This window comes from Leishmania mexicana, chromosome 18, assembly GCF_000234665.1.
Source record: "Leishmania mexicana MHOM/GT/2001/U1103 complete genome, chromosome 18".
Classification (NCBI taxonomy): domain Eukaryota; phylum Euglenozoa; class Kinetoplastea; order Trypanosomatida; family Trypanosomatidae; genus Leishmania; species Leishmania mexicana.
Window position 1 is genome coordinate 134,870 of NC_018322.1, and position 17,911 is coordinate 152,780.

Sequence of the window (17,911 nt, forward strand, 5' to 3'; positions counted from 1 at the left end):
TGGGTGTGGGGAGAGAGCAACGGCAAAAGGAGAAAGAGGGCACGGCTGATAAACTGAAACGGCCCCAGTACCTCAGCAACAGTGCCACCATGTGCGCCAAGAGATGCCGCGGCAGCAAAGTCAGCGCGTGGGTCCTGCTATCACCCCGCCATCACCACCACCCTCCCTCCCGTCCGCCGAAATCTCGCAGGCGGGGGAGGGCGGAGGGCGAAGAAGACAGAACAAGAGCTCAACAGCAAGAGAAGCGTTACAAGACGTCCACCACCACAGCCACACAACATACAACGCACAGCAACACAAGCGTAGGCATCGCACCCGAGATCCAGCACACGGCACACCGTAGCGACCGCACCTATAAAGGAAGCACAAGATCCATCCAGGCGCGAATACGTTTGTACGCAGAAGCAGTAGTCGACCAGAACGAGAAGCCCTCCGCAGCCGCCTCACGCCACCAGCTTCCTGCGACGCGGGACCCGCTTGCCTGCTGTCGTGCTCGTCACCTCCGCCAAGGAGGCCTCGAGACCCAGGTACTGGCCCTCCTCCTGCGCTTTCTGGCCTATGGCAGTCATGTTTGCCCGCCACGCGCACGCGGGACAGTGTGCTGACCACTCCGTGATGCGTGGGTGCAGCGGTGCTTGCCCTGGCTCTGTGAGCCCGGTGCGGCTGCGAATGGTCGCGCGATACGGCTGCCCACACGACTGGCACCTCCACTCAGCGCGGAACTTGCTCGTCACGCTCAGCGAGCCTATGTTGTCGTTCTTCTCATTCTCAGCCAGGCTCTTGAACAGCTCCGGCTGCGCTTCCCTCAGCCCCACCACCGGAGTCTGCTCTCTCAGAACCTCGGATGCGTAGCGGCCCTTGCAGAAGTTGCACCCAGCGTGGTACTTGATGCGCACCGAGACATTCTTGCGGTAGGACGAGCCACAAAAAGAGCATCGCCAGTAGATGCGGCGGTGGTCGTTCCATCGCACGTCGCTCATCTGGATGTTCAGCTCCTCCTCGTTGCGCTTCACATCGATGTCTTCAATCACGCTGCCGTAGCGAGCAGCAAAGTTCGTGAGCCGGTTAGAATCTCGCGTTACCCAGTTCACACCCTTCATCGGCAGCTGACGGCCAACGCTGTAGTTGAGGTACATGGCGCCATAGCGCATGTTCGGCCACACGCTGGACCAGCGCGACTTCTGCTTGAACTCCGCCGCCGCCAGCGCGCATGTTGGACGCAGCATCGCTTCTAAGAGGGTGCCCCTCGGCGTGCAGAGGTTTGTGCTTGCTGTGGGTACAAGGAAAAAAGGTGCAGGTGTCCTGTTCACGGCAGCAGTGGTCCCCTGCGCCTCACCTTCTTCTTTCAGCACGCGTCGGCAACGTGCGGCGGGGAGGGTTGGGCTGAGGGCCGAGGTAGTTTACCCGATAGCTGTAGGCACAGTTGCCCGGCAGGGCAGGAAAGAGCGAGAGCAAGAGCGAGAGAGAGGCAGAGAGTGACAAAGTGGAGAAAGCACGCGCCACAGAAAGCGCATGCCAGCGTAGAACGTCAAGAGAGCATCCCCGACTCGCGCGTCAGCGATGCGCTTCCTCGCGAGGCGAGTGGTGCAGCATGACAGACACGCGCCGCCGTTTTTCCACCACAACGGCCACCATCACCCCCGCCCCCCGATTGCCGTGCTCTCGAGGAACACCCCTTCGATTTCGGCTGCTCTACTTGAGAAGCATGCTTGTCTGACCGCGTCGTGGCGCGTCGTCTGAGCCTACACGACGTCGTCGACACACGTGAACAGAGAAGCCGAAACAGAAAGAGAGAGGTGCCAAGAGACGCTGCTGCAGCGTCTCTTGGGCGCGGTTCCTTGGTTACATGTGAACGCACACACTGTTCCTTATACGCGTATAGGCGCTCTGAGCATCAAGCGAGAGTTAGTGCGTGCATGAAAGTGTTAATAACAGAAGATAGAAAACTGGACAACCTTGTGTGTGCGTGTGAGGAGAGGAGACATCCATCCATCCATCCACCCGCAGACACACACACACAGAAAGGCACAAACACAGGCACCGCAAGACAACGCGACATCACGACCAACAGTAGCACGAAAAGATAGCGCTGATGTGAGTAGAAGGACCGGTGGGCACAACTACAAAAAACAATGGGAGCAAGCCCGCACACGCAACCGCACATTCACGCCCTACCGCATCAGCAACGACAGCAAGAGCCAAGGTGACGAAAGGTCGAAAACAAGAAGGTCCGAGAGCGGCACCGCGGGAGTGGCAGAGAAGCGAAGGTGCACACCCGAACGCACAGAGCATTGTGGCAGCTGTTTGGCCGAACAAAAAAAGGCACGAGAGTTCTGCGGAAAGTGCGGCGTGTACTACAGCGCACCTGTGCGGCGTACCCGAGAGATACCTAGTGCCGTCCTTGGCAGACGAGGCCCACCCGCACTTCGGAGACAGCGGCGCCAAGCTCCAGGTGCGGATTCGCTTACCTGCCGCTTCGCGCGTACGGGTTCGAGCGCTGCCCTCACGCAGTCGCACGCGCACACGCACAACACAGGCAGAGAGACGCTGCCTATGCTGCAGCAGCCCCAAAGCAAACAGCCACAAGCCTCCCTACGGATACTCCACCCATGACTACGCGACAATCGCATCCTCGGAGAGTCGTAGTGGCTTCGGCGGTGGTGGCTTTCGGCCACGCAGCTCGCGCGGTGGTGGCTTGCGCTGCGGCTTCTCCCACTTGGGTGGGAACATTAGAAACAGCACAAGGCGAAGACTACAGAAGACGACACACCACATAATGATAAACCGCAGCCACGCCTGGAAAGCGAACTCATTCATTGCAAAAGGGTTGCGGCGCGGGTCCTTCGCCGCCGGATCCTCTGGCTCGTCGTCGTCCGCAAACGGGTCCTTCTTCACCCGGCCCGTGTGCATCTCCTCGTAAAACTGGTCGTAGCTGACTTTGCTCTTGTGATGCGTGCGGGTCGTGTAGCGGAAGCCGCTGTAGCGGTTCGCGTTACCGCCACTGCCGTCGCTGCCGCTGCCCTCCTGGTCTTTTCGGACCCACACGCCGCTCTTTATCTGTTCATACGCCTCCTGCACTTCACGGAACCTTTCGTCGCTGCCGCCCGGGGCATCAGGGTGGTGCTTGCGGGCCAGGACACGGTACGCCTTCTTGATTTCTGCCTTGTTAGCACCCTGCTTGATGCCGAGCACCGCGTACGGGTTTTTGCTGCTCGCATAGCGGGCCTGAGTCCGGAGCGGGGTGGTAGACGTAGCAACGGCGGCTGTGGCGCCGGATGCAAGAGCGTGGCCGACCACCGCGCAGGTGGCATGGCGAAGACCGGCCCGTGCGACTCTACTCACGCGCATCCCTAGTCCGTTAGCAAGCTCTTTATTACTCGGCTTGTTCTCGCTTGTGCCTATATAAGCCCCCCTATGTCGGTGGATGTAGCAGTGCTGTGATAGCAAACCCCTCGCTTACCCGTGTGCGATCCGCTAGCCTGGCACGTGAAGTGGAGGCGGCAGCGACCCGGTTCAGCTTTTCCAATGACAATCACCAGCGAATATCTAGAGCAGCAAGCGCCCGCGTCGTCAGATGCTTCAATGCGAGCGACGTGTGTGAGCGCGTGGCGCAGGCAGGCTCCCACGCGTTCGTGTATACGTGCGTGTCACTCGTCGAAGGCTTGTGCGCTGCGACGGAGAGAATATAAGAAAAGGGGGGGCAGGGACCGGACTAAGAGAAAGAGGAGGTGATGCTGGGTACTGGTGCGGAGAGGGGGAGAGGGAGGGGGGCATGCGCCTGGCAAGGTGCCGCACAACTGTGTACAAGAGATGCACTGTTACAAGAAAAGAGAAGTTGTCCCTCCGTCAGTCAGTGCACACGCGCGCACGCATGGGTGATACGTGTAGATGCATACGCGCACGGGTGTGTAGGAGAGGTGAAGTGGAGATGAGGGCAGAGGACGAGTGTCCGTGATGAACGGCGATGACACGCAGGCCACAAAATCGAAGCATGCACGTCAGGGCCCACGAGATGAGAAGAAGCGAGATTGTTTCGACAACGCACACGCACCACGCAGTTGTTTGTGTGTGTGTATGCGCAAGCGTGCGTGCAGACAACCGCCGAAGCGAAGCGCCACTGAGGTCAAGCCTACGCTCCGCCCTCCCTCTTCACTGGTACAAGGCAGTCGCGCACACACGCACACAGAGAGGCTAGTTGCCTTTTGTACGGCTCAGGACCTGAAAGGTGCACCTGGTTGCTCGATGCGATTTCGGAGAGGAGGAGGAGCACTCAAAGAACGACCGCCGCACGGGGTAGCAGAGAATAGCGCTTAAAACGTAGCTGAAAGGCGGATGCAGCTGGGGTAAGTGGGAGGCATGCATGCACACCAACACGCACAATAGACACACAGCGCGCGTAGCACAAGCACGCACACCCTCATTCCTGCACCTCAGCACATTCGGCCAACGCAAACACAAGCGCGCACGTGCGCATCAACGAGAAGACATGAAAGAGGGGCGTGCCGGGCACCCGCATGTATCGTGGACGGCCCCCTCTTCACGGGAAACAAGCGAAGCAACAGAAACCGCAATCATCGCAGGGGAGAGGGGGAGGGGAGAGCAGCTGCACCAGCACGAATTGAAGAGAGATGCGCACGAGCGCAGGATCGACTGTACATCACGGGCACGCGGATATTCGCGTATGTGGCCCAAGAATCACGGGCCACACAAGATAACAAGATACACGCCGGAAGTTGAGCAGAGCTGGGTGCGGCAACACGTAACGGCCTTGTACCACTCCCCCCACCAGCCTCTCGCACTGCTTCGGCTCTTGCACCCATCTGCTTCTGCCAAGTGCCAAACCGCACTACCGGAGTTTGACCAGCCGCTGTGGCCGTGGCTGGCCGCACTGGGCACAGAACTTCGACTCTGGACGCTTGTAGACGGTGGCGCAGAAGCGGCAATACTCCACGTCAAGGATCGGATCGGCGGCAGGGGACGCGGTGATGGCGGGCAGCGCGCCTGCAGAAGGCCCTCCTCCCCGATTCTTTGTAGCAGAAGTCGAGGAGGGCCGTCCGCCCGCAATACTGCGGGGCGCGCTGGAGGCCGTCGTTGCAGTCGTCGTCGTGTCCGCAAGAGCACATGAACCGCTGGCGCGCTGCTTAAGGGCAAGGTACGTAGCGGACGGTTCGATGCGGCCGCCCATGGTCGCATCGGTGAGCACCGCCTCACGGACGTCCCAGTCGACGCCGGCCAACGGCGCATACGCTTCACAGACCGGATGGCCGTCGCCTACCCGCATTCCCTCGCTTGCCCAAACCGTCTCGTGCGCCTCCCACGGTAGATCGCAAACAACGCACAGAAAGGCTGATGTGAAGCCGGAGCAGCCACCGCAGCTCTTGCATCGCATCGTCTTGGGATCGTGCGCCGTGTGGCCGTGGCTGCAGCGGCACTTGGCGCTCCACTCTGACGCCTTCCAGTTCGCTCGCCGCGTGAGCCAGCCCTCACCAATCTCGAGCGGCGTGTTTGGCACGTAGCGGTACCGAGCACACGAGCAGCCGACCTCCTCGCAACGTCCCTTCCACTGAGCGAGCTGCGCATCCGTCGCAGGTGCCGTAGAGGAGCCACACGAGGGCGAGTGTCCCCTATCGCCGTCGCTCCCCACGGTCTCCCTATCATGTCCACGATTCACCTGCGCGGCGGCAGAAGAGTTGGCGGCGCGGCCTGGCGTGGTGTGCGCCGCGAGCGGGTGGCCGCAGAAGCAAACATGTTGGTAGCCTATGCGGCAGCAAAAGTCTTCGTTCGCCCCACTCAACCGCGGCTTCTCTCGGCAGCGCCAGACGCAGTACACGCCCGTCTCCCAGGCCAGGCGCGCGGCATCGTTCTCCTTGTTCAGCACGCGCCGAGATTCCTTCGACGGGCCGAACTGGCGCACACCCCACATCACCTGCTCCTTCGACGTACCGTCACGAGAGAGGTGCTGCGCGATCATGGACTTCACTTGGGTGCTCAGCTCCCTGATCTCGTCATGCACCATGTCCGACTCGACGACTTCGCCATACGTTGGTGCACCGCCGGAAACAAGGGTGCCACCATCACGCGTAGACACTGTTTTCCTTGCCGTGGTGAGACTGCTGCGAACAAGAGAGGGCTGAGCAACAGCTGGTGATCCCCCGCCGCCGCGAACTGTGAAAGAGCTGCGCTGAGGACGCGCCGCAGCAGCGCGGGACGGGCAACAAGACGGAAGTGTTATCTTGGGCGGCATCGCTTCTCGGCCCTGCAATGGCAGATGAACCTACTCTCTTGTGCGTGGATGTGAATGTGTGTGTGAGTGGATGTACTCACTGGAAGGCTATAAGGAGGAAAGTACAAGAGAGCGCAGGTGAAACCGAAAATCCCGGGTGCCTACACGTCCGCCTGTCATCCAATGACGATTGGGGTTGATAAGATACAGAGCGAAGCTACAGCAGCAACAGCGTTACAGTCCCCACTCTCCTCCGCTCCTTCCCTCACGCGCAGCAGAAGGAAAGACGAGAGTGAGAAGCAGTGAAAGGACGCGAGAGGTTGACGTCGACCGAAACACGGCGGCGGCAAGAACGGAAGTGGGGAGATCGATGCGGGTGGAGGCTCGAGCCCCAGCCCCTCCCCCGACACTGGCGCGAAACGACCAGAAGCTCTGGCGCGAATGAGGCGAAGAAAAAAAAGAGGGACGGGGAGAGGCAAGAGAGCAGCAGCAGCAGAGAGTGGTCAGACAGCCACGGTGGCTCCACCACATGTAGTTCTCCCTCATCCTGTGTGCCCGCCCCCATCAGCGCTTTGGCATCTTTTCGTTTTTCGTTTTTTTTTTCGGGGGCGAGGCGGGGCAACACGCGTTCTTCACCGTTATGCATATCACCCAACTGGAAAACAGACACGAGGAATAACGGGGCAGCGACGGCGCGGACGGCTCCATCCCACGGCAGGATCGGTGCACACCACCAGACACATTGGGTGAGCAAGTGCGCACCCCATCCGCTGCGCAGTAAGATGTCTTCCCGTGGGACGGTGCCTCCGTGCGAGCGGTGGCACGGCGTTGGACCTCGCCACCACCACCACAACACAGACACGCAAGCACAGAGCGGCCATTTTGTTAACGTTACCGGCCTTCCACCAACTGTGAACAACACCAAAGACAGCGACAAGAACACCCCACAAGAAAAAGGGAGCGCTGGAAAATTGTGAGGCGTGAGTGAGGCGGGGAGGGCACAGGGACAGAGGGCCACGCCCTTGAGGTGACTGGAAGTCGGAAGAGGAGGCTGGGGAGCGAACACGGCATGGCGAGGAAGATGGCCGCATCGAGGAAGGCGTACACCTCGCCGAATCGTGCCTAAACCGCCTCTGCCTCCTCCATGGCCGAGGCGGCCCGCGGCATCTCGAGGCACTTTGCCAGCGGCACATCCTTCATCAGTTTCCACGTCATCGCACACGCACAGATCTTCGTCACGACATCCGCCTCGCGAATGTCGTGGTAGCCCGCCACCAGTCCCGCCTCCGAGATGCTGTGTTGTTCCTCAGCCCGGTTGATCGCCAGCGCTGTCGGGAGATCCACCACGCCGCTGAACAGCGCCAACGGCAACAGCAGGCTGCTCGTGAACTGCGCCGTTACGCACAAGGCGAGTACCTGATACGGGTTCATATTCATGGCGATGAGCGCGTCGCGCATCTTGGCCGTCGCGTGCGGCGTGATGTGCGGGTCACCGATGCCGACCACACGCGGCACCTCCATCTCGTACACGCGCTCGAACCAGGCAATGATGGGGGCGATCATGGCATCCTGCGTCGCCGCGATCGGGGGGGCGCGGAAGTACAAGTTGTCACTTTGAAAGAAGGAGAGGAGGTAGTCGATGCGCGGGGTCAGCATCTGCGGAGCGATGTGCAGGGCACCGCTGCAGATGTCCGACATGGGCATGAGCAGCTGATTAATGTACCCAGTCTGCTCAGCGTACTCCTGAGCGCAGCAGCACGCCATGGCCTCGCTTGGGACCGCCAAAACCTGCGAAGACTTCATTGCCTTCACTTTGCGCCCGTCCACCGTCACCGCGAACCATCCTGGGTAGCGGTCTTTGAGCTCCACCACGTCCACGTCCTTCCAGAAGACCCGCACAGCGCCAGAGCTGCGCGGCTTCAGGGAGACCTCCATTTGATAAAGCGAGTCCTCGCTGAGCACGCGGCTGCTCTCGTCCTCTTGCTCCTCCAGCTTGTGCATTACCTCCTCCAATTGCGTCGGACTCATGCGCGACATCTCCTCAACTTTGCGCTCCAGTTCCGCCGTCGACAGCTCCGCATGCGCGCCGGGTTCGCTCGGCACATTCTTAAGCAGGGCAGAGGCGTCGAGCTTGCTCGTGATACGACGGCGTGGCTTCTTCGGCGCCACGGTCGGCCCCGTCGCCGCTGCAGCTTGCAACGCACCGACTGGGGTGGAGGATTCAGCAGGCGTGCTCGATGACGCCGACATGCGTGCGGTCGCCATCGCCACGGCCAAGAGTTGGCGCGGCGCCGCACCAGTAGCTAGCGTAAACGCGCGCATTAGAAAAGGAAGCCAACGAACGCTCTTCGCTGGTGCATCCCATTTTGGGGTGCGCATGGGTGATTCGGAAGGCCACGGGTGAAAAATCAGCAAAGTGGGCGAGGAAGATATCGAAACATAGTGAGGTGATTGTGCGCGGTCGAAGACAGAGAGAGAGATGGGTACCAGGGTTCCACGCATCGCCCCACACAGAGGCAGACGGCGCGCTGAGCCACAAGATTGGGAGCCGTTCCGCGTGTACGAGTGAGTGCCCGTATGCTCCCCACCCCACCCCCCTGAAGGCAACATGAAAGCCGACCAGGAGTCATCGTCACCACGGGTCTGCGACGCTACACCCCCATACACGCTGCTGGGAAAGCATGTGGAGACGTGTACTTCACATGGACAAGTAAAGAAAAAGCCACAGACATAAAAAGAGAGAGACGAGAGAGAACTGGCGCAGCAGCGCTCGTCAGCCGCGCCCCGCTCCGCATCGCATCTTCTTGTCCCCCTCCCCCTCCGCCCCACTTGCGCTGCGCACCACGCAGACGGTTCCGGTACAGGCCTTCGACGTTGTAGTCGCCTTAGCCGTCTTTTTTGTTGTTGTTCTTCGGTGGGAAAAGAGGAGGTCACGTCTAGTCCTGAATCCGTGCGCGTGTGCGTGTGGGCACCTCCAAGCACACGACGCACGTCACACGCACCCACGTACATACCATCAGCGCAGCGACGTAGATGCCACACGCTACTCGAGGTCGTAGCGGACGTCCACTGGTACCGCTGCGGACACCTGGCTGCACACAAAGTCGGCTACAATCCATTCTCTCAGAGCCGTCGGGTCGTTCACGGCGTCGCGGTGCGCTGGCTTCGAGCGGTTTCGGCTCGCCTCCACGCGGTAGGGGTGATAATTGAAGTTGTACCACGATTGATGCAGCACGGACACTGCATCGTCGCCGATGCGGCGAGTGAGCGGGTTGCTGCAACTCGTGCCGTTCAGCAACAAGTACATCTCATTCATCCAAAAGGAGACCATATGAGTGCCAAGCTGTTCATCGTACTGGCACGAGTAGCTCTCCGACTCGGCATCTGAGGCGGCGAGACATACCACGTTCGGCGCCTCTACATGCTCGCACAGCGCAATCGCATGGCATGTATCTGCCAGGAAAACAACGCGACCGTACCGCCGCTGCTGGTGCATCATCGTAAGCGTCTCCGAGATGTCCGACGAGCTCAGAAACTCCGTGTCCTGAAACTTGAAGTACGACTTGGCGCCGTGCCCCGCGACGTAGATGATGATGTTCGATGTGTTGTCCGAAAGGAGTCGCCGCGTGGGCGGCGTGTTCTCGTCATAACGGCCCTGCAACACACTTAGAAAACGGCGCACGTCCACGTCGCTGCCCGCGTAGTCCACCTGCGCGCTGCAGCCGTACAGATTCATGCTAGCGCGCCCATCCGCGTCGTGTGCTCCGGGGGGCTGCGAAAAAATCTCCGCAGGGTACACATTTCGCGGGTCGCAGGCGAAGCTGTCACTCAAAAAGAGAAGAATATGGTCGTCGTCAATGCCGTGCTGACGCAAGAGGTGGTACATGGTAAGCGCATTGGCGGTGTGGCGGTAGTTGAAGAGGTATCGCGAGGAGGAGACAATGACAGCCCAGTTGTTGCTCTGGCCCTTGCCTGTCGCCCCCAGCGGCGCAGACGCGGCGGCCGCGGCGGTGAGAACAAGAAAAGCAAAGACGATCAATGCCGTCGCGATACACCTTGTTGGCGACGTCATCACGTGAGCTGTGGTGCGCATAAACAGCCGGAACTGCACTAGCTGCCGTTTTCTAGAATATGAAAGGAAGAGCCGGCACACCCGCACGCCCCTCTCCCACTACCTTCTGCTGCCGCGGCTGATGAGCTGTGTCGCCGTCTGCGCGATTCGCAAGAGAGAGGTGGCACGCACCAGTAGCGGGAGAACGAGGGAGAGCCAGCGAAAGGGAAAAAAGGAGCTTCCGTGCGTGAGCGAGAGCGAGGTAGAGGAGAAAGGGATCAGATGAGGAAGGGAAGCAGAGGGACTGGGCAAGCCCATCGGCGCACCGGCAGTGGCACCGTACACGCACTCCTCACATCAACGCCGTAACGGCACATGTGCACAAGCGGTGCAACTCGCGCGCTGTCGCCTTTCTGGGCCACGCCGTCTCTGTGATTTGCGCCGCCCAAAAAAAAAGCCCACCCATCCTCCCCCTCGACCTCACGCCCCGGTTCTCGCGAACTCGACGACTGCAAGAGCGATCCAGCGTGGAATGTGAGACACCACTGAACAAGAAGGCACCGGCACTGTCCTCGCCCGACGATCCCGCCGCAACCGAAGGCTTTGCGCGTGGCGAGGCAGGTCCGTGCTGGAGGAGGCCAGCACGAGCAACAGAACCGCGTAGCAGAGAGACATGATGACTCATCTCTCGTTCTCCGTTTGGGTGAAGGTGCATGCGCGCAGTAGCCAGTCGAACGCGAAAAACAGTGGGAGGGCGTGTGAGGCAGTCGTCGATGTGGAGAGAGAAAGCGTGCGGGCTAGGAAAGATCCCCGCCATAGGGTAGCGCAGACCGTCACCCGAGAAGACACCAGAAGCTCCCTCCTACCCTATCACCCTCTCAGCTCGCTGGAGGGCTTGTAGAGGCCTGGGAATGCGTCCAGCCCATTCTCTTACGGAGCACGGAAACAGATAGCCGCCACCTTCTCCACCCGCCGTACTCGTCCTCCACCCCCTCCCCCACAGCCGCCCTTCCGCACCTCTCCTCCACTTCACCAACAGCCACAAGCTCGCCTCAAGAAGTACATTCAAATTTTCGCGCCAAAAGCGTCCATCCGCCGCCATACAACGGTGAGGTCAACTTGGCTCGACACTTCTCTGGCCCGTCACAGGCCCCTCACCCACCCCACCCACGGGTGTGGTGCGAGGCAGCCGTAGAAAAACACACGTGGTACACCAAATGCGCCGGCTCGGTCATCTGAGCACGGCCTGCGCCTCAATCTCCGCCCACCACCCCGCGGCGCGCAGGTCGCCTCACAGCCGCTTCCCTCACCAGCGGGCAGTGTCACCGCCGTGGGTGAGACGTACGCTCGAGTCACGTGAGCACGCTGCCCATCATGTGGACGGCACAGACCTGTTCACAGTCGCAGGTCGCCCCGACGCACCGCCGTCCAGGGCACGACCGCCGACGTCAGCAAGGATGCGTCGCACTCGCCACCCCTCTACGTCGTAGGCACCTGGCCCTGTCACCACCCGAAGTGGTTCGGCATGTGGCATGGATATAGGAGGGCTGCGTTGGCTTCCCCCCCCCAGACCCACACAGAGAGAGAGAGTGCGGGGGTCGCTGGGGCCATGAGATGCCACGCGCCGAGGTGTGTGTCCCTCCTCTGTCATGAGGGTGGCTTTAGTATATACAATAAGCGAACAAAAGAAGAGCAGCAGCTGCTGCCGTGACGACAGCAGCCGGCCCCGTCAAGCGAATCTCGTCCATCACCTACGGATCATCGATCGCGGGGTCTGATCACATAGCAGGAATGGCGGTGGGTGGGAGGTAGACGCGTGCTCAACGAAAAAAAACGGAGAATGCACGGCCGTCGCAAGCAAGCTGCCGCGTAATCGCCGCGCGTGGCCAACACAAGCCGCGCGCTTCTTTCGTGGCCCTCCTACCGCCACGGTCAACAAAAACAAAGGCGTTGCCACACGTCACGTGAGCGGGTGCTCGCTGCTGTTGTGGTTCTGCAGTCGAGGTGGCAGGCGCAGCTGCGACATGGGAATCTCAAGCTCATTCGCGCACCCAAGGTAAGACGAGGTCATCGCCTTTTGGCTGTCGTTGGTCGAGACGCCAGCCGGGCCGTTGGCCCAGATCAGGTCGAAGCCACCCACCCGTTCCTCCTCGCCACTGCGCCGGCCCTCCATGTCAATGACATCAAACATGTCTTTCAGCATGTTGAACTTGAGGTGGTAGTCAGCCGGCGTCTCTGCCGTCAGCGACGGCGACGCGTTCGTCTCGATGAGCCACGGGTGCAGCGTGTCGTCAATCATGACGTCGTAGCCGTACAGCTCACTACAGTGCTTGTCCTGCAGCATAATCTTCTGCACAGAAAACAAGGTGCGCATGATCATCTGTTGGATGTCGCCAAACAGCTGGTTTGTGCGGGCAGCGCCGTGGGTGGCGGTGAGGATGGTTCGCAGGTTTCTAATGCCGAACTTGCACCCCGACGCCGCCGTGTACTTCGGGTACGTTTTCTGCACAGCGACGTTGGTGACGTGGATGTACGTGTTATCAATGTCGTCGAGGGAATAGCGGTGGTGGCAGAAGCGCGCGAATCCGGTGCGGTGCAGCCACACCGTCAGCGGCTGATAGCTTTGAACAAATACATAGATGCGCAGGTCGTATTTCTTTCCGCCAACGAGATGTGGGTTTGCGATGTAGCGCTGGGCGAGGTACGGCTCCACCGGCTCCGGCACACCATACACGCTTCCCAGCCCGCTGCCGCTGCATGCGCTGCCACCGCCGCCGCCACCGCCACCCGAAGACGCCCCATTGGCGCCACCCCCGCCTATGGCCCCGCCGCCGCCGCCGCTGTTTGTCAAGTACCCGTGGCGTAGCTTGAACTCGCGGCGCCACTCCGCGATCTGAGAGAGCTTCGAGAAGAGAAAAATGCCTTTGCCCTGCGCCTTGGCCGGCGGCTTCATGATCCAGATCGTGTTGGGGTGTCGGCGGAACTCCTGCTCAAACAGGCCGTAGTCCTGCGGGAGCGAGAAGGTGACAGGGAAGAAGTCCCACGCAGCGGCCACCTCCTCGGCGTCCCCGTCTTTCTCCAGCGCCTTCACCATCTTCTTGATGTTGCGCACCATTGTGTCCTTGCGGGTCAGCTCGTAGTGGTTGCGGAAGTGGTTCAGGTGTTGATGGTCGTCGAGGCGCAGGCCGTCGTAGTTCTCCCGGATCCAAGAGACGTCGGCCCAGTAGTAATCCCAGTCCGACTCGCTGTCCGTCTCGATCCAGCCACGACAGCGCATCACGTCAAGGATGGTGTTGCGCAGGAAGCAGCGGAACCGGATCGGTCCGGTGCGAGCGCGTCGGTGCTCCATGTGCGCCAGCCCTTGGACGCGCGCACGCAACCGCGTGCAGAGGGGGGGGGTAGAGAAGAAAAAGCAGCCGAATCGGTACAGCCACCAATGGTCGGCAAGACACACAAGACGAAAACACCTGCGGAGAGATGGGGCACAGAGAGAGAGCAAGAGGGAGACGGAGAAGGACGGGGGAGGGCGGCCGTGAATAGCCGCTGCGGACTTGGCAACACGCGAACGCGATGTGTGGTGGGGCCTGCGGCGCTACACGTGCAAAGCGGAGAAGAGTGAGAGCGCAGGGAGGGAGGGAGGGAAAGACAGTCCAGCGCTGTTCTTGTAAAAGGGATTCGATAGGCATGCGCAGCAGTTGCGCAAAATGAGCACGTGTCGGTGGGGCCTCTCTGACTGCGGCTGGACCTGTGGTTGGATCAGCAGGCAGCGGCGCTCCGCTTCGCCGCATACCGACATGCCGGCGCAGTCGCGCGTGCGGGGCGGGAGGCATGCAACCAGAACGAGCGCGAGGAGACGAGCAGGACAACCCGCCACAGCGGCCCCATCCGCCCGTTCCCCCGCACCGCTGTTCGTCCTTCCCTCGTCAGTGTGTGGCTGCGGGCCAACGGCCTTTCTGTACGCTCTTCTTCTATGTAAGCAAACAACCTCATCAACAGCAGCACGCTGGCAACGGCCGCCCCGCCGCATCCTACCACGCCGTCAGCACCCCAACATTGGACGACTGTCCAAAGTACGTCATGTACTCCGTCATCAGGTGCGCGCCGTCGCCGCGGCGGAGGGAATTGATGATGAGTCGCAGACGCACCCGGTGGTAGGCGGAGCAGAGGTCCAGCAGCCGGTCTGCGTACTCACCGCACAGCATCTTGGCGCCGTCGTAGCACATCTGTAGCAGCCCAAAGCACGCCGACATCTCGCGGTACGTCAGGTGCGGCGCCACGGCCACAAGTGTGCAGATCTCGTTGAAGGTGGCAGCGAGAGTGTACTCCTCTAAGCCCTTATAATGCGGCACGCGCTGCCGAGCTTGGTGGTCGCTACGCAGGATGGCGTAGAGAATGTCGATCAGGTCCGGGGCGTACATGTAGCTGAGGCACTTCGTTAGCTGCCGCACGAGCCGGTTCCATACCCCTTGGCGCATGTACAGGAGGTGCAGCTGCTGAAAGGTGTGGCCGCAGGAGTTCACAGCGGCTGACATCGCGTTGAAGACACGCGCGCGGCCTTCTTCCGACATGAGCAGCTGCACCGATGTCGTCGTGAGCAGCTCCACAGCGCCGCAGAAGAAATGTTCGACAGTGGCGCGCTCGTAATAGAGGGCGATGCCCAGGTTGCACCACGGCGCCGAGCAGAACGTGTTGAGGATGTCGGACACGTCGTAGACGACAGCCGCCTCGACGGCGTCGGCCGGGAAGGAGAAGAAGGTTGACGTGCTACCCCCGTTCATGATAAACGACGAGTCGGCGTTGTCAGACAACATGCCACCTCCGTCGACGTTTGACGGGGCGCCAAAGGCTGGGGTGCCATCGCTGGCAGTGGTCATGGGCGATGAAGGGTACGACAGGTAGCTGAAGTAGAAGCACAGCACGTTCATCACAAAGCTCGTCAGCTCCCACTGCGTCGTGGACAAGTTCTCCTCGTCCATGTACTGACAGCTGCGGCTGCAGAGCACCGACAGCCACGCGATCATGTCCGGCGCCGCCGCCGCCGCCTCGTAGCGGACGACGGCCCAGCAGACATCTTTGTGTCGTATGATCGACTCCAGCATCAACTGCAGCGTGTCAGGCTGATGTATGCCTCTTGTGATCGCCTTCAGGTCCTGAAAGCTGAGGCGCGGGTTCACCTGCATGCGGGCGTCGTCGAAGCAGCGCTCCGTCAGGGTACTGATGACGTCTGCAATGGGGAAGCCGGCGTAGTAGCGCGTCTCCACGTAAAACGTGAATGCGGTGAAGAATCCGTGGCGCGCCTCCGCCACTTCGCTCGGCAGCCGTAGGTCGGCGGAGCCGAACTGCGGCATCTGCAGCAGCGGCAGCTGGTCCTCCTTCACAGCCTCGATAAGGCCCATCAGCTTCCCCGCGCCGAGGAAGAAGGTGCCGCTGGAGCCGAAGTCGACGATGCGGGTCAGCAGGATGTTCGCGTCCACCACCAGCGCCACCTGGTCGCTGTGGTAACGGTACACGTAGCACAGCAGATTCACGGTGATGTCGTAGAACTCCTCGCGGCGCGACAGGTTCGTCTCGTACACGCAGCCGCAGAAAAAGAAGAGGGAACGCAAGATGCCAATGTGCACCTGGGCCACAGGGCCGGAAGAGGTCGGCGCTGCGGGTGCTGTAGCGCCACCGAAGCCGTTCAAGTCGTCGGTGTCGTCGTCCAGAAGCGAGAGGCACTGCAGCAGGTTCTCTGTCACCTGGTCCTCTTGCCCCAAGAGCTGGCGCGCAAAGGATGCGATGGCACCGAGCACGGAGTCATCGCGGCTCGCCGTCCCCTGTAGCAGCGCGATGGCAAAGACGGAGACGATCACGGAAAGGCGGGAGAGGCACACGTACGTGAAGAAGAGCGGCGTGGACTCTGCAGTCTCCGCTGGGCAGCTCCGCCCCGCGCCCACGCTCATGTTCTGCACCGCCAGCGTCATGTACAGCTCCTGCAGCAGCGACCGCGCGCTCAAGCCGAAACTGTCGCTACCGCCGCCGCCGCCAGCGGCGGCAGAACTATGCATGGCTGCCTGCTGCTCTCCACGCGCGCGGACGCACAGCTCGTACTGGTGAATTGTCTGCTGCAGGCGGTCAACCAGCTGTGGCAGGAGATCGATGCGCTCGCAGAAGAGCACCTCGGCAATGGGCTGCAGTATCCGCTCCGTTTGCAGCACAAAGGTGGAGCCGGTGCGCAGCTCCTGCGACTCCTCCCGCTCATGCGCCGTGTTGATGACGAGGTCGACGTACGTGCTGAAGATGTCGATCACCTGCTGCTCCACCTCCCGGGTGCGTTCGGCGGAGAGTGGTCCGCGAGGGGCCGAGGGCGGCGACGTGTGCAGCTGCGGTTGCACCGGGCGACCCACGCGCTCGGGAGAGAAGCCCTGCTCCGTCGAGCAGCCCTCTCGCGTTCGCGGCGGTGTGCATGCGCCGTAGTGCCCGGTGAACGACTCGTCGAGACCGCGGCCACCACGCGGTTTGGGTGGTAGCATGCGCTCCGCAATCATAAAGAAGAGGTGCAGCAGCGCCTGGCGCAGGTCAGCCTCCTCCTCGTCAAACGGGCGGCCAAGGACGTAGCGTGTCGCATCCGCCCAGACGCGAATCACACCGGGGTCGCGCGCCAGATATGCAACCGTAGTCTCGTCGTTCCGCTCAAACGTGTTCACGAGCAGCGCACAGGCCAGCCGGAGCAGCTCCGTCCTCTCTGGATTCTCCTGCACCTTCAGCAGGAGTCGGCCCGACACGTCTAGCAGCACATTCGCCACGTCGTCACGACTGGCAATGTATTCCTCCTGCGGACTCGTCACGGTGGAGCACTGGCGCAGCAGGCGCGAGTACAGCGCAGCGCACGGACCCTCTGGATGGTTGAGGAGCGCCTGGCCGCACTCATTCATCACCTGCGACAGCGCCGGGGCCCACGCCGGCCACCGCAGAACCGTGATGGAGGTGTCAGAGGGGTGGTGCAGCCGCACCAGCGGGGCCTCCAACTCTGGCGCACACTCGAGGGCCGTGCTGCACACCAGAGCCGCCTTCTCCGGCGCGCTCGACAGCATATTAGCTGCCGCGCTAAAGAAGAATGGCAGCACCTGCTTCGCGAAGCTGCTCTTCACAGACAAGATGCTGAGGCGCGAATTCTGCCGCGCAAAAAAGGTGAGTATCTCCAGCACGCAGTCCAGCGCCTCCTCCGTGGTGAGGTACGCCTCAAGCTTGGAGAAGATGTTCTGCGCCATCTCGTTCGAGTCCATCATCTCCGCCGACTCCGCGCGAATGATGGAGATTTTCCAGTTGCTGAACAGCGCGGATGCATAGACTGAGAAGAGAGCGTTGGACAGGTAGAAGGGCAGCTTCTCGCCGCAGCGTCGGCGTTCCTGGAGGTACTCGAGCACGTACTGCTGCATCTCCGTCCGCTCCTGCGGCCCCAGCTCGTTGCTCACAAGAAACAGCAGGCCCTTCACCACAATAAAGCGCAGATAATTGTTCTGTGCACGTGGCAAGAGGACGCGAAGCGTGTCCCAGTACTCGTAGCTGCTAAGGAACAGGAGCTGCTGTGCCGCACTGTCGCGTGTTTCCTTATCCGGCGAGCTGAGCGCTGCCGTCGCCAACTCGCTGAGTCGCTC

At 61.2% G+C, this 17,911-nt stretch overlaps 7 protein-coding genes across 7 annotated transcripts; all 7 read right to left on the reverse strand.

The window, feature by feature from the left end:
• Positions 1 to 443: 443 nt before the first annotated feature.
• LMXM_18_0320 (conserved hypothetical protein) lies at positions 444 to 1,226 on the reverse strand (the record flags this gene model as incomplete). The annotated part of the gene is made up of 1 exon (XM_003873997.1): positions 444 to 1,226. The coding sequence occupies one exon, from the start codon at positions 1,224 to 1,226 to the stop codon at positions 444 to 446; it is 783 nt and encodes a 260-aa protein (XP_003874046.1).
• A 1,387-nt stretch (positions 1,227 to 2,613) lies between these two features.
• LMXM_18_0330 (conserved hypothetical protein) lies at positions 2,614 to 3,348 on the reverse strand (the record flags this gene model as incomplete). The annotated part of the gene is made up of 1 exon (XM_003873998.1): positions 2,614 to 3,348. One exon carries the CDS (start codon positions 3,346 to 3,348, stop codon positions 2,614 to 2,616), a length of 735 nt encoding a protein of 244 aa, XP_003874047.1.
• Positions 3,349 to 4,846: 1,498 nt separating this feature from the next.
• LMXM_18_0340 (conserved hypothetical protein) lies at positions 4,847 to 6,016 on the reverse strand (the record flags this gene model as incomplete). Its single annotated transcript, XM_003873999.1, has 1 exon — positions 4,847 to 6,016. One exon carries the CDS (start codon positions 6,014 to 6,016, stop codon positions 4,847 to 4,849), a length of 1,170 nt encoding a protein of 389 aa, XP_003874048.1.
• Positions 6,017 to 7,345: 1,329 nt separating this feature from the next.
• LMXM_18_0350 (conserved hypothetical protein) lies at positions 7,346 to 8,260 on the reverse strand (the record flags this gene model as incomplete). Its single annotated transcript, XM_003874000.1, has 1 exon — positions 7,346 to 8,260. One exon carries the CDS (start codon positions 8,258 to 8,260, stop codon positions 7,346 to 7,348), a length of 915 nt encoding a protein of 304 aa, XP_003874049.1.
• A 1,006-nt stretch (positions 8,261 to 9,266) lies between these two features.
• LMXM_18_0360 (GPI-anchor transamidase subunit 8 (GPI8),putative) lies at positions 9,267 to 10,295 on the reverse strand (the record flags this gene model as incomplete). Its single annotated transcript, XM_003874001.1, has 1 exon — positions 9,267 to 10,295. The coding sequence occupies one exon, from the start codon at positions 10,293 to 10,295 to the stop codon at positions 9,267 to 9,269; it is 1,029 nt and encodes a 342-aa protein (XP_003874050.1).
• Positions 10,296 to 12,234: 1,939 nt separating this feature from the next.
• On the reverse strand, positions 12,235 to 13,623 carry LMXM_18_0370 (putative tubulin tyrosine ligase protein; the record flags this gene model as incomplete). Its single annotated transcript, XM_003874002.1, has 1 exon — positions 12,235 to 13,623. The coding sequence occupies one exon, from the start codon at positions 13,621 to 13,623 to the stop codon at positions 12,235 to 12,237; it is 1,389 nt and encodes a 462-aa protein (XP_003874051.1).
• A 679-nt stretch (positions 13,624 to 14,302) lies between these two features.
• On the reverse strand, positions 14,303 to 17,692 carry LMXM_18_0380 (conserved hypothetical protein; the record flags this gene model as incomplete). The annotated part of the gene is made up of 1 exon (XM_003874003.1): positions 14,303 to 17,692. One exon carries the CDS (start codon positions 17,690 to 17,692, stop codon positions 14,303 to 14,305), a length of 3,390 nt encoding a protein of 1,129 aa, XP_003874052.1.
• Positions 17,693 to 17,911: the final 219 nt, after the last annotated feature.